The following is a 15,081-nucleotide window of genomic DNA, read 5'->3' as shown; positions in this document are numbered from 1 at the left end:
TGCATATTATCTGAGCGCTTTTATACTGCGGGCTGCCAGACTCCCATTTAAAATGTTCGGCAGAATTGATAACGGCAGACACGTGCAATAAAAACAGCGCCGGGGGCAGGGTGGCACGCGCGCCAGCTCATATGCAGATCCCGGTAATTACTCCAACAATTCGCCAACCATTCCTTTATTTGCTCTTTGAGCGAGGGATTTCACGCTTTTAATTCAGTTTATCATCAATCTATTGATTCCCGGCTGCTAAATTGTTTGCACGGGTCAAAGATAAGAAGAGGGTCCGAGTTCTCCTCCAGCACTCTGCCAGGTGAGACCGTCTGTGCCCCTCACAGAATCGGGAGGTTTGTGAGTGCATTTAATAGCCACCTCCCCCAAAAAGAAAATATTAAATTATGGTTTCACTCAGACCAGAACTTTTTTTATTTATGTAGGCCAACAAAAAATGAAAAATTTCACATTTAAAGCGCTTTTGGAACAAGTTTGAAACAAAACATAAGCCTAAAATTTTTATTTGCACATAATAATAGGCTATCTAAGAAGACGAAAAGTTAAATATCGAAGCCTATACTTCTTACGACAGGCTATATTTTTTAGGCTAATGAGAGGAAAACGTGAAATGATAAAAGCAAAGAGGCTCAGAGCGAAACAGTGACCATGGGTCAACGCCGGGAATGACGTAAGCGTCTTCAGCCACTGTACGAGGGCCGAGCTCCCGGGGGAACGAGGCTTTTTAGCGTCAGCACTCACTAATGGTCTATTAAAATATCAACTACTTCAAAGTAAACGAATTTGCTCCACACCAGCTCCCACCCCCTGAAGCTAATCAAACGCGGCGGCCAGGCCAAAAGAGCATAATCATTTTTTCGTGGCAGATTACAAGGAACCACTTAGATCCGCTGTCAGAAGATCGGGTGTCCCAACACTCTCGATTAAATAAGCGCAAGGGAGTGCAGCTCTCCAAGCACCAACAGTGCAGGCTCCAAGGCGCACAGCTGTGAAACTGACGGTTTCCGGATGCAACAACTAAAGAGCATCTAAAAGTCATTGAAATTATGCTGGGCCTATAAAGGACTCAATCCAGTAACGTTTTAGGAAATGTTTAACAGAAACAAAATAATTTACGTTGGTTTAAGAACACTTTAAAAAGTAAGCTGATGTCTAGCATTAGTAACTTGTGAGTTTTATATAGGCTTATCCATGTCCAATGTTTAATGTTACCATTATTGTCGAATGATAGCCTACTCTATATCGGACACACCGTCCCTTAATCGATTTAGAGAGACTTCAGTGAATAGGCCTACTTTTCAGTTTATTTTCCGTTTATTTTTATACCTTTTAGTCTATGTTTAATATTCGTAAAATTCAGAAGTTAAAAAGCGCTTCAATTAACATGGTTTATGAAAATAAATCAGAATTTTAATGCTTTTATCAAAAATAGGAATCCTAAACGTATTGTAATTATTATTATTATTATTATTATTATTACACTTTATGTTGTATTTTGTCTTGATGCGATGTAGCCTAATGAACAATATGATAGGCTACTTTCCAACTGCCCCATGGACAAAATAAATAAAAAGGATATTTAATTAGTTTTTTCTAATAAAGCCGAGAACGAGTCTAAAGTTGATTGACATAGAAGGTTCAGGGCAGCTTTGAGGTCAGAAGCACTCCTCCAGTTGCTGGAGGCGATATATAAATTCCATTTTTTTTTTTTAAGCGTGAATTGATCATAGTCTAAGTGTTTCTGATTTTAATATAGCTACACCGATTATACTTACCAAACCAGAAAAAACAAAAAAAACTAAAAACCATACAATTATATACACAAAATCTAAACAGAAGAAACAAACCAATATAAAAACTATATTTGATTACCAGACTAACGGTACATATGGTAAATAATACAATGATGAGGACTTTATTTGCCACACGAGGTCACGGTAGAATCTCTAAATACTCTAGTATTTAAAAAGCCAGTGATGACGTGCTGATGTCAGCATGTCCATAATAAAGAGATACTTGACCAATACAGAAATTGTGGACTAAACGATCTGCATTTTAAAGAATGATGTCACAAAAAGCGTTATGTTTCGTGACTTGTAGCAAAATGAAAGCCAATAAGGAGAGGGAGATTGAGCACTGTCCAATCAGAGAAGAGAAGAGGCCAACGAGTTCCGCGCAGGGATCCAGTGGAGAGAGAGAGTGCCAGAAATCTGCCAAGTCCTCGTGCCAAAAACTTTTCACCCACAGACGAATGCGTCCAAACCATCCGAAGTCAAGAATTGAATCTCGAGGAGTAATACATCACAAAGTAGCTATTACTAGGGATTCCCTCACTCATAGAGCTAGTTTTCCGTAGTAGGCTACAATTCCAGGGCAGTCCGAAATTGTCTGTGGAATAAACTCACTGGAAAGCTTCGGGTGGTGAGGATGGACCGAGCCCCAAGCTCTAGCCCAAGTGGCACCAGTCAAACATCACAACCTACCCAACATGAACCCATCAGCTTCGGCATAGACCAGATTCTCAGCGGCACCGATCAAGAGCCACAGCAGAACTCGACCAGGAATAACTCCGAGAGCAGCAGCAGCGCGAGCGGAGGCAATTACCATCTCGGCAGCCCAACAGGAGCGAGCGCAACGCCGTACACGACACTAACCGGCACTTTTCACGGCATCGCGGCTCCATATGAGGAGTCCAGTCCATACGGAGTGAACTTGACCCTTGCACCCGGAGGAGTGATTAGGGTCCCGGCTCACAGGCCCCTGGCCGCGGCCGTGCCTCCACCCATGGCCAGCGCGGTGCCCGGTCTTGGGAGCCTCAGTTTTCCCTGGATGGAGAGCAGCCAGCGCTTCGCAAAAGACAGGTTTGCGGGTAAACAAATAGTCTTATTCTTTCGATCTGTTCTTTTCATTTTTTTCTAACAAAATCCTCGTGGTTGAAGTTATCAGAATCACAAAATGGTGAATTGTCTGAGAAAACAAAAAAACACTCAAGTTCACATTTGCGTCTTATGACAAAAACACAAACATAGTTGCAAAAAGTCCAAACACTAGGCTATGTGAATTATGTTTTAAAATATTTGTAGTATGTCGGTGGTCTGTGGATTTTTTGACAGTAAAAGTCAAGCAGACTTACAACGTATGAAATGTAAAACATAAAAATTTCTAATACGGTGTTTTTTTTTTTCTTTCTTTCTTGTTTTAAACATATTTTTTTTAAATTCTGTTCTATTTATTTATTTTTTTATAGGACGGCATAATTATGAGAGACGAACTAAAACAACAACAACCACAACAACAAAACATTTCAGCTATTGTTGGTGACACGCTATAACAACAGTAGGCTACTTATCAATAACTTTAGGCCTAGTATATTATGTGATGCTTTAGTTAGCCTATCATTAAAGTAACCTAAATTTAAATAATTAGACAATATGTTTTATTATAGCCTATATTCATATGAACGCACCACGGATTTCTTAACCTAAATAGAGTAGCCTAGCCTATATTTAAAAATGTCTTCGCGAGTTATCGCAATAGATATGTATTCCCCAAAATAGAATAATGCACCTTTAATCATTTGCCATTGTAGTTGTGCAAACTGCATGCTGTTGCATGTGTGTTCGTGAAAGAATCACAAGGATGAATTGGTAGAATTTTCAATACAATAAATATTAGACAGTATGTCTGGGAAACCTGATCCTGCTGTTTCCATAAAGAGCCGGCAGATGAATGGATGCTGCTGAGGAGCTCGTTTTAGTTTTATTTGACCTTGAAGAGCGTGAAACACCTGTCCCGGTTATGGGAGAAATTAAATGGAAAAGACCGATAGAAAGTCAACACTTTAAAATGTTCAGCTTAGGTCAACGTGACTGTTAACAGCAAGAGCAAAAAATATTTGTTTGTTTGCATGATTTTGCTTTATATTTAAGCTTACTGGACTTGTGCAATTTTTACATAATCTAAATAATTGTGCAATAACTTTTTATTTTTTATTTTTTAGATTAACCAGATTTAATTAGATATACATGCTTATTTTTATTTTTATATATTTTTTTTGTTTTCAAATATGTATTGAACATCTACCAAGCGGGCTACATAAATACAGAAATAAATGAGTATTGTTTTATTTAGTTTAACCGCTTTTTTTGCGTATGAATGTAAACTCTTACAATTCAGAGCTGTCACATAGATCACCAGCTTTCTTTATTCTGCGAACGTTTATAATGCGAACGCTGTGCCATTAGAAAGACATATCAATATTTCACCAGCTTTAATTATTGCCACCTATAGCTGCGGTAACAGGCGCTCTCTGCTGCTCTGTGTTTTGGCTAATAAATAAATGAACAATATAGGTAATTACTGTCATTATAGGAGAACAGCTGCTGTTTGTATTTGATGCAACATTAATAGGATATGTTTTGTGTGATTTTATTGTACAGCTTATATGTAACCTGAGTAACAGGCCTCTCAACAAATCCTAAGAGCATCAGCAATCCATCTGTTTATAAGGGTTTTTAGTATTTATCAATCAATAATGTAAAGTCTAACTTGACATCTAAAAGGTATAGTGCATGAAGGCATGGAGTAATTCATAATGATGAGGAACAGAGTTTTCCTTTGACTCAGCAAGAGTCAGAAACTTGGACTGATTAATGCAGCACACAATTATACAAACCTTTAAGTGAAAGCTGGTTTCATGTGCGAAAAGCGTTTTACTTCCTGAAAGTCCTTCATTATTATTATTTTTTTTTCTGTCAATTATTATATGAAAAAAAAAATGCTTGATTCTAAAAATGTGCAATGCATCCATTTTTTTGTGGGCTTGGATAGTATGTCTTTAAAACATTTAAATGCATTTACTCTAATACTGCAAAAGCAACATAAATATTTTACAATATAGGTATACGAAATACTAGGTAATATATATAAATATAATATTATATTTATATATAAATCATAATATTAACAAAAAAGATTTTAAATCTTGAATAGGCAGATTTCAATTTGGCCTGAAAAATGATTTAGTGTGACAGAAGGAGGTCAATTAACTGTGTGTCAGACTCTTCATAACTTACATCATCTCTCACTGGCTTTTCCTTCCTTATTCATACTACAGCAGCCCTGACGCCTTTCACTGTGGCTCGGCGTATTGGTCACCCGTACCAGAACCGCACACCACCTAAGAGAAAGAAGCCCCGTACGTCTTTCTCTCGAGTGCAGATCTGTGAGCTGGAGAAGCGCTTCCACAGACAAAAATACCTGGCCAGCGCTGAACGAGCAGCTTTGGCTAAAACTCTCAAAATGACAGACGCCCAGGTCAAAACCTGGTTTCAAAACCGCAGGACCAAGTGGAGGTGAGACACAGAAAGAAAGGTTGATATATTCTAATGGAAAATGTAGAAATGTTGAGAAAAATTGGGAAAAACTCAAGTGTGATCACATATGAGGAACAAAGGCACAAGAACGCCTCAATTTCACTATATTTCCCATTGCATATCTTTTTTTCTAAACGTTTGTCTGGATATTGATAAAGCCAATAGCACACTGTGAAATAGGTGCACTGATTGTTTTAAAACTATAACATGGTTTTAGCCAGAGTTGTAAACAGGCAACTAAAATTATTGGAATTATTGGAAAGATCTGATTGATAAAATTTCACACTGGACATAAAATCATTAAACAGACTGAAATGCATATTTTTCATAAACTGCCCTATTTAAAAGTTAAATAAACTAAATTTTTTTTTAATTTAAATTTAATATATATATAATATATATTTTTATATATATAATGACCTTATATATATATATATTTTTTTTTTAATTTAAATTTAATATATATATAGACTAACCACATTAGTGTCTGCAATGACCTGAAATCACTTTGCAGATTTGACCTACTAACAGCCATAATACCTGTAAGAATTATTGGGGAAATAATGGTGTTGTCAAGAAGAAATTTTAATTATTAATTAAGGCAAACGCACTAATGACATACCACACTTTGGAGAAGAGGAGGGGCTGCTTGAACATTACACAAATTTAATGTCTAAATAAACTGGATATTTACCTCCATTAATCAATTACATCTCCACAACAGCTCACACAATTTCACTTAAATTAATTATATCTAAATCCATATGTTGGTAAAATATTCACACGATTAGTGATTTTTTTTCCTCGAAGATCACCATATTTTCTCATAGCTTTACTGTAGTTAATTTCACCCTGTAATTAATTGTTTGCTATGGAAACTGAATAACTGCAGTTAATGTGCACATGAGCAAGTCTGTGGCAAATGTAAAACTTCAAATTGTCTTGATATCATCTCATGTCAGACGGCAGACAGCGGAAGAGAGGGAGGCAGAGCGTCAGCAGGCCAACCGGCTGATGATTCAACTCCAGCACGATGCGTTTCAGAAGTCTTTGACTGATTCAGTTCCAACAGACCCGCTCTGCATCCACAACTCATCACTGTTCGCCCTGCAGAACCTACAGCCTTGGGCAGGCGAGGAGAGCGGCAAGCTTGGGGGAGTGACTGCGCTCGTATGAGTACCAGAACTCAAGAAGCAAATGACATTCTCGATGGACTGGGATGTTATCTCCGTCCTAAAAGACTATTCCATTCCACAAAAAAGTGAGGAACTAATATTGCCCATCCAACAGTGAGCAAACCCATACAAATAAAACGGTTCTGCGTCGTACGAGCCTCTGCAGAATAAATGAAGTCTGTTTTCTGTGGTGTGTCTCTGCGTACAGAGACTTTTATCCCCATCAGGTTCAGTTTCATTGACAAAATGACTGGTAGAATGGAACAGGCCATCTCAGCTGACCTTTTTACAGATCCTCTGATCTTCTCTTCCATCCTTTCATTTGTCCTTCTGCCCCCCGTGTAATTTCTCCACCACTCAGAGCTGTAGAATACAGGATTAATGCAGAAGAGAGAAGTAACGATGAATTACTTATTTATAATGTGAGTTGCACAACCTAAAATGCCAGCAATCTGGCCATTTGTGAAAATAAAAGGACAGAAAGCTGCACATATAGACACACACTTTTCCCTTTTTGTCAGGCTGGGTATGCATATCTCGTCTTTCTGGGGTTTAAAAGATAACCAGGTACTTTTTTTATTTTTTGAAAATACATCCCGATTATTTGTTGAATCGCATGAAGCGTTCAAAAGAGAGGCATATGACGTTGTACGGGGTGGTTGCAATTGATTTAATCGGTTAGATTTATTCAGCAGTGACTCCAAACGCAGCTCAGAAACTCCTCAGAATCATGCTTCGATGACTGAATGTTGTGTCAGAGGGAAAGAACAATTTCAGATGAAACAAGGGTTTGTTAGATGATGTAAGTGTACTGTTGCATCCCAAACTCTGTATTATACTTTGTATTTGATAAATATGTAAATAGCAAACAAAAAGTAATAAACATTCTGTTTTGGCATTAACACAAAAGGTGTGCTTTGCTTAATTTGTTATTCCCCTAATGTTTTTTTTGTCCAAATCCCTAAGCAGCACTCTTCTTTAGAGTAATGTGTTGCTTTCAGAGGTCCTACCACTGTTCTACACAACTTGATCGACAAATAAACACTGAGTCCTGGTAGTTGCTTGCAGTCGATTATGCCTGCCACAGCAAAGAAGCACTTATGTCCTCAAGCAGATAAATGCAGGATCCTGTGGGACCATAAAAATGCCTTTATGCCCTCTGCAACCAACTCCCTCCTCCCAAAGTGCTGACTCTCAGGAACTGACCTGTTTTAAAGGCCTGGGTGGGGGGTAAATGGAGGGGTGTCCATTATAAAGTGATTTAACAGACTCCATACATTATGATGCTGTCGAAGCCTCCGCAAGGTGAACCTGTGGAGTTCCGCCACAGCTCTTTGTGGACAGATGGTTAGTAGTGACCTGTGCCAGGACCTCTTTGACTGGAGAGGGTGAGGAGGTGATGTGTATGGTTGAGTCGGGGTCATCTGAGAAAGCCTTCAGTAATATAGACTCAATGCTCAAGATAATTTACACAGGAAGTATTCCTGGCTCCTTTCCACATTTACAGCAATGATATCACGTCTACGGTTGTACGATTTGTAAAGCGTGGTGTTTTAGCGCCCTCTACTGGCTATAACGTTCCTCTTCGCAAAATCTGCATAAATCACGTATATTGTTTCAGCGCGATTAAACAAAGACACTGCAACACTAATATTTAATATTATTCTCACTCTCTGTCATACTTTACATACAAAAAATCTTTTCATTCATTTTTATGGAAGAAAAAAAAAGCTAGGTGTTCAGACAAGACACTCTTAAAGAACAGATGTCACAGTCAAGCATGGAACAAAACTTGGAGAGACCCATCAAAACAGTCCTGGCTTCTCCAAAATGAATTTTATGAGCCACATTAAATGGGTTAACACTTGTGAAATATAAACTTTATTTGCATTTAAACAGATTCAACAAAGTCAAAAAAAGTTTACCACATCTGAATTGCAGCACACAGATTATGAGTTCTGAGATTCAGCTGCACAGACTGGGACATTAACAGTATACATTCTTGACATTTGGATTTCTTACAGTTGATTTATCAATCCCAAACATACAGTACATCCCACCTTCTAGCAGGTTACAAGATACTGACAATAACAAAAATAACATGAACTGCTGAAATACTGGAGTTCATCACTGATGCCATTCTGAAACCCATTAATCATGCATTGCAAATCAGGTCAAGCTGTTCAAGATTTCAGTAAATTGACTTCTCAGGTGCATCTCTAATCAGAATGCCATACACACATTTCCATGTCATTTTTAAAGAAACCATGGACGGGTCAACAAATCTTCATATAAACCAGAGGGCTGAAATCTGCTCAGACTCTCATTTAAGCAGCAAGCTGCCAAATTAAGGCCACACTCCATGGACATGACAGAGAGGAGAGGCCAGATTGCAAAGGATGAAAAATGTCATGTTTTGAGTAAAGTCTTCTCAGGGAATGGCACGGATTTGACATAAAAACTGAAGAGTATGGGGACAAACTTAAAATTGCAGGTAACAAAAAAAGTAAAATCATGGTCAAAAAAAAAAAAAAAAAAAGTGGGGAGCGCCTAATAATTTAAGCAAAAAAGATGGTATAGCTCTTATTTTATACTCTGTCTCCACTTCCAGAGCTCCTCGATTACCTTAGGGAAAAAAACAAAACAGAAGTACAGGTAAGACCTTTATTCATGACGGTTCCTAATATGTTCCTTATGCTAGCATCTATTAGTTTAATTAATTCAAGCATACAATGACTTGAATACACCTCTTTGATAATTAACATGTTTTTACTTTCATTTATATTAAACATCTGGCGGCCAAAAAACCTGGGTGTCCCAATATCATAATGAGTATCATCAAAACATTTTTTCTTAGACAAAAAGCAATGAAGCAGTTACCTAAATTTCATAAATATATGAAAAACTACTGTATGCCAAATCTAAATTTGCAGTGTTTGATAAACAAAAAAACGTGTCTTAGATGTTCTTTTTTTCCTCACTGACAAATATCAATATCAAAACAACATTACACAAGAAAAATGCATATACCTTTGCGTCGTTGACTTTTAGGCCGTGTTTTACGAAGTTCTCAAATTTTGGCTGTAATTTTGGCAATGCTATACCCTGAAAAAAAAAACAACAACAAAAAAAACATGAGTGCTATTTTCCAGTATGCTTTTTTTTTCCTTTTCAATAATATCATGCACAAATCAAACTTTTCCCATTGTATCCCAATGCATAGAAGGATTATAGTTTCTCTCTACATGCAAAATCTTATTGTGACTTCATTTGCAGAGATGATGCAAAGGAAAACATACCTTTTCTACACTCGCCATAATTTTGGCTTTGATCTCAGGGACAGTGAAAACCTGTGGCGTTTTGGGTGACTGTGTTTTCTTGACATCCTTTTTGTTCTTTTCAGGAGTCTTGTTCTGTTGTTTAGCAGGCGTATTGGACTTGGGTCCTTTTCCGTTCTGTGCAGGGGTCTGTGGTTTGGATGGTGCCTTCTTTTCCTGACAGAACAATTGGAAAAATGCATTTCTGACCACAATTTTTAACATTCTACAAGATGTAGGACCTGATTAACTCATTTCACCTTCACAGGAGACTCTTCTTCACTTTCCTCCTCATCTTCATTGTCATCATCCTCCTCCTCGTCATCTCTGGAAAGTAAAATGATATTTCATTTACTTATTTTTGAAATACTATTTCTAAAATTCTAAATTCCTATGACTTTACATAGATGGCAAAGACAACACATACTCATCATCGTCATCCTCATCATCCTCCTCTTCATCCAACTTCACTTTTTTCTATAAAAGAACACGGGTTAGAAAATGAGCCACAAAATTACAGCTACATATCAATGAAAGGACCCTAATTCATTCCAGAACTTACTGAAGGCTTCTGAGTCACCGATGCTGGCCTCTTCTTAGCAGTTGTCAATGTCTCTTCTTCTTCCTCCTCCTCCTCCTCTTCTTCATCAAAGGACTGGTCTCCTCCCATGACTGAAAGAAAAGTACCAATAAGAAACTCCCAAAGTAGTTTCCCATTTGCTTATCTGAGACAAACCCAAATAATCCTACACTTCCTCAAGTATTATGAAATACTCACTGACGAGATGCTGTCCACTAATGTGAACTGGACCGGAACCAGAGCGTAGGCGGAACACAACGGGTGGAGTGATCTCAAACCCACCCAAACACACCTGCGATACAAACACATCTTTAGTTAAAAGAGCAATTCAAGTGTCCCAAATGACACTTCTCAATGGATGGACATTCTACTTACACTGGGGAGAGTGGAAGGCCTGAGTGTGGCCAGAACTGCTTTGACCTTCTGACCCTCTGAATCTTGCCCTTCGATCTCCACAATGTTCAGTTCGTCTTTTGTTGTGGGATCAACGCAGGCCTGCAACAATAACAAATCAAACAAATGCCTTATATATGAAATTTAAATTGGAAAAATTGGAAGACCGTTTATGAATGGCCACATACCATTCTGACTGATAACTGATGATCATCATCATCATCCTCTGGATTAAAAGTGACTTCCTTGCCTGCCTTGAGCTCACAACCTATAAAAACAAACAAACAAGTTTATTTAAAAAGTACTTTAAAAAGCATTAAGATCCCTCATGTGACGGAAAATGTAACTAAACACTGGTATTTTTCGAGCAATTCTCTCTTCAAACCGATTAAGTGATTCATTTCATTTGGCACGTGGTCCCTGATACGGATCTTGGTTGAATAAATGAGTCAGTGAACCGCTCAGTCTGATTCAATCCGATCGTGAATGAATCATTCCGTCCGGTTTTGCGATGCAATCCGTTTAAATAATCTGGCTCCAAAGGACGATTCGTTCACGTTCATTTTTATAGCATGCACAATGAGCCAATTTCGCTCTGCATCGTTTATAGAAAATCTTATTTAAAACCGCGTTACTACAAAAAAATAAATAAAAAAATGCAGTCAATGGTTTCATGTGGAGGCAAGGAACTACACGTGGCCAAGTTTGTGAGACGCTCTACATGTTCATATTTGAATTTATTGCTAAAGACCTGACAATGCTGATAACGTTTAAACCAGAATTGCGTTTCCATTGTAGTAACCGTTTCAAACGTCGTTGGCATCATTTGTGCAAAAGATCTGGGTGTGTCTGTTAGGAAAACGAAACTAAGAAGAAGAAAAAAACTATACGTAATTAGTATCCATTTGACTTATCACATATAACTAAGAATATAGTCTTAAATTGCATGCTTTTCAAACACTTAATGCTTTGTCTCATCTAACACGTGCAGTACTACAGTGACGCCATTTTGGAGCGCCAGGACCAGCACACGTGTTTAGAGAGCGCGTGCAGGGAGACACGAGCTGTGGAGGTTTCATTTCGATGTTTTAAAACATTCAATTCATAAGTTTATTATGAATTTATCTATAAAGGCTAGAACAAACATAAATGGGTCTCATGTTATTTGTTGACAACCGCTATGTGTATAAAGTCCGTTAGTGCTAACCGATTAGCTAGTGCGAATTCACGCTCTAACTTACACGTGTTGTTCAATGTCACTCCACATCGAGTAACATCGATATTACAATATATTTATATCAGTTAACACAAAAACATGTGCTGCTAAGCAATTTACGTCTGAAAATATAACTTGGAGTAGTTGGCTGGCAACTACACTTCGCCATGCTCAGTTTGCGTAACTTACTAGTGCCACGTTTACGTACTATACGTGTGAACTAATAGACTATATGACAAGAACGGATCTGGATAATTATTTAACGCATTACATACCGTACAGGAAGGTTTGGGGACCCATTTGTTCGAGATCCATCTCTGTAAGCAGTGTGTATGTCTGTAGATGAACTGTGCTCGAGTACAGGATGGACACACTAACCCACAATGAGTATATCACGCCCACTACTGGGACGGTCTTCCTGCCCAGCCAATGAATCAGCTCCACAGGCAAAGAATCACGAGATACTATTGAGAATCACGGAGTTTGGGGTTGGATTAAATCTACAGGAGAAACAATAATGTACAGTATGTGGAAAATAAGTTTTTTTTTTTTTTTTTTTTTTTTTACCTTAAACTGCATGAACACATCATTACACCAAATACACAAAATTGTTCTTTTTAGCAGCATCATTGACCCCTTTAATGAGGAAGCATTTTTAAATAAAATAAAGAGCTAATTTATGTTGCTTCACTTACAGTACATTATTACATACTAGTGAGTCAGGTTATTTTTAGCTGTCGTTACGCATCCATTTTTTTTTCATAATCCACTAGTTGAGAACCATTGATTTATTGATTGATTTATTCATATTATTATTCATATTATTTAAACATTTTAATAAAACGGTTACATAAATGATTAACATTAAGCATAATGAACTTGAGACGTTATTATCCAGTTTTTAAATAATAGTAATAATATTAATACACAATAAAGGGATGCCATTCATACTCTACTGGCACCTAGGTAAAAATAATAATAACCAAACAGAATGACGCCAAGTCTTTGGCGTATAAACAGTGAAATATAAACACAGCTGAATGCTATTCCACAAATATTCTTAATTGTTTTTTTTTTTTTTTTTTTTTTAACTGAGATTTGAATTGCACAGAATACTTCCTTTTCACAGTTTGTATCTGCCTCATTGGATATTTCTTCATGTGGCACCATACTTGCAAGTATATACATAGCTTATATGTCCTATGACTATATGCCCCTATATGCCCCCCCCCCCCCCCCCCCCCCCCCCCCCCCCCCCCCCCCCCTCGCCCCCCCCCCCCCCCCGACCAGCCCCCCCCCCCCCCCCCCCCCCCCCCCCCCCCCCCCCCCCCCCCCCCCCCTTACAAACATTGTCTTGTCCTTCTTGAAACTATGGAGAGGTATCTGGGGACAGAAGGGTAGCCAGGGACTAGATTGTCATTTGTTGGGTTTGAATACAGCTGTGATTTTGTAGTTAATAGTCCTTAATACTCCTCACTTACTTCGATACTTAGACACACACACTTAACTTCTGTCCCACCTTATGATCTGGTGGGCAAAAATGGCTTGGTAAGTACTGAAACAGATAGACATACATTAAGCGGGCAGATTGTAAACAGCAATAACTAACAAACAACGTTGACAACACAAGACAGAATCAACATCAAATTAAGTATCCTCTAAACCTCATGTCATAGCTAAATAAATCATAAAATTAGATATTTTGAAGGCCAGCATTATTTTCAAGCAACTCATAGGGAACACATCTGCTGGTTTTTCTCATGCAAGCGCTTCTGGCAAAGAAAGCAAACAAAGCAGGCTGTAGTTCCTCCTGGATCCAGTTCCAGTACATCAAATGTAGAGTCCTGAGCTCTAGGGTCAAGCAAATGAAAAACATTGGAGAGTGGTTTTCTTTTTTTCATAGGGAAGAAGGATGTTGTTGATCGTCACCACCAGGTAGTCAGGAAATGCACAGTGCATTTCAAACATATGCAGTCTTCCGTTCTGTGGCTGGATCAAAGTGGATTCTGGGCTGGCAATTTCCCAAAACACCAGCGAGAACAACACTGAATATGTTACAGGGTTTGAATAGAGAGAGAAAAACAAAGCCCACAGACTCTCATTCCTCTCATGCCATCATATTCCCCCAGAACTTTGTTCAGTGAAATATAGCAAATATATATTTAAATGTAAAATTCCCTTTGCGTTCTGTTTCCCACTCTCTGTTTAGTTTTTTCTTCTTCTGGTGGAGCTTCTCTACATCACATTTTCAAAGAGCTGCATGGATCTCATCATGTTTTCATCCTGGTGAAAAAAAAAAAGTATATAGATGTAATTCTTCAGTTTAACCACACAGAGGCAGTAGAGTCTTTTTAGTCAAACTTTATCTTTACTTTTTATTATTATTATTATTAAATACACCAGTATGTGGCTTTTTCCACATGAAAAAATAATTACATTTGGAATTTAAATATCACCTGTAAAATTACACTTCTACCTGACAGATGTCACTGAAACAAACAATCAGGCTTTGTAAACCGTAAGAAAGGCTCTGAGAGTAACTGGTTTTGAGCCATTAATTACTTGGCATGTTTAAGATTGCTGGCATGTCTTTAGGGGTGGGGTTTGTAGAAAGGAGCTTGGCAAATTCACCAAAAGTCTAAGGCAGATGTAAATACAACATGTACAACTATATAAACATACCTCTACACACAAAAACAAAAACTCCCACAGTTACAAAACCACATCTTTTTTTGTCCATTTTCTGTAGGAGAGAGAAAACATGTTTTATCCCAAAATCAAAAGAAATGGATAAATCAACAGTACAATGAAGATATTTTGAGCCACATAATTTGATGAAAATCACCATTAAATATATGTATATATATAATTTTTTTTTTTTTTTTTTTAATTTCTGACCTCAAAGAAGGCATCCACATGCTGCTTTGGTACATCCCCCTTTAAAGCCGGATACGTGTATTTCCCCATCATGTCATAGATGGCCCTCACTATCTCTGTCATTTCCTATGAGGTACAT

The 15,081-nt window shown here is 37.8% G+C and overlaps 3 protein-coding genes across 4 annotated transcripts in view; 1 reads left to right on the top strand and 2 right to left on the bottom strand.

Moving 5' to 3' along the window:
- The first annotated feature begins 2,197 nt into the window (after positions 1-2,197).
- On the top strand, positions 2,198-7,459 carry LOC109072494 (T-cell leukemia homeobox protein 3-like). Its single transcript, XM_019088733.2, has 3 exons — positions 2,198-2,878; positions 5,126-5,363; positions 6,347-7,459. Exons 1-3 carry the CDS (start codon positions 2,437-2,439, stop codon positions 6,558-6,560), a joined length of 894 nt encoding a protein of 297 aa, XP_018944278.1. The 5' UTR covers positions 2,198-2,436; the 3' UTR covers positions 6,561-7,459.
- Positions 7,460-8,413: 954 nt separating this feature from the next.
- Positions 8,414-12,490, bottom strand: LOC109072513 (nucleophosmin-like). Its single transcript, XM_042732466.1, has 10 exons — positions 12,341-12,490; positions 11,038-11,117; positions 10,832-10,951; positions 10,655-10,748; positions 10,439-10,548; positions 10,304-10,353; positions 10,137-10,203; positions 9,859-10,053; positions 9,590-9,664; positions 8,414-9,184 (listed from the first exon to the last, which is right to left on the bottom strand). The coding sequence occupies exons 1-10, from the start codon at positions 12,378-12,380 to the stop codon at positions 9,143-9,145; spliced, it is 873 nt and encodes a 290-aa protein (XP_042588400.1). The 5' UTR covers positions 12,381-12,490; the 3' UTR covers positions 8,414-9,142.
- Positions 12,491-13,376: 886 nt separating this feature from the next.
- The window catches only part of LOC109072493 (Kv channel-interacting protein 1-like), a 33,141-nt gene continuing 31,436 nt past the window's right edge, over positions 13,377-15,081 (bottom strand). For both annotated transcript variants that reach the window (XM_042732464.1, XM_042732465.1), the window contains exons 6-9: positions 14,964-15,068; positions 14,748-14,808; positions 14,536-14,537; positions 13,377-14,348 (exon numbers count right to left, since the gene is read on the bottom strand). In XM_042732464.1, coding sequence (XP_042588398.1) covers positions 14,301-14,348; positions 14,536-14,537; positions 14,748-14,808; positions 14,964-15,068 — 216 coding nt within the window. In that variant the 3' untranslated portion in view covers positions 13,377-14,300. The remainder of the gene's footprint in view (positions 14,349-14,535; positions 14,538-14,747; positions 14,809-14,963; positions 15,069-15,081) is intronic.

The sequence above is a fragment of the Cyprinus carpio genome, chromosome B10 (genome assembly GCF_018340385.1).
Source record: "Cyprinus carpio isolate SPL01 chromosome B10, ASM1834038v1, whole genome shotgun sequence".
NCBI lineage: Eukaryota > Metazoa > Chordata > Actinopteri > Cypriniformes > Cyprinidae > Cyprinus > Cyprinus carpio.
The sequence above is the reverse complement of the archived record's forward strand: the minus strand, read 5'-3'. Positions and strand labels throughout refer to the sequence as shown.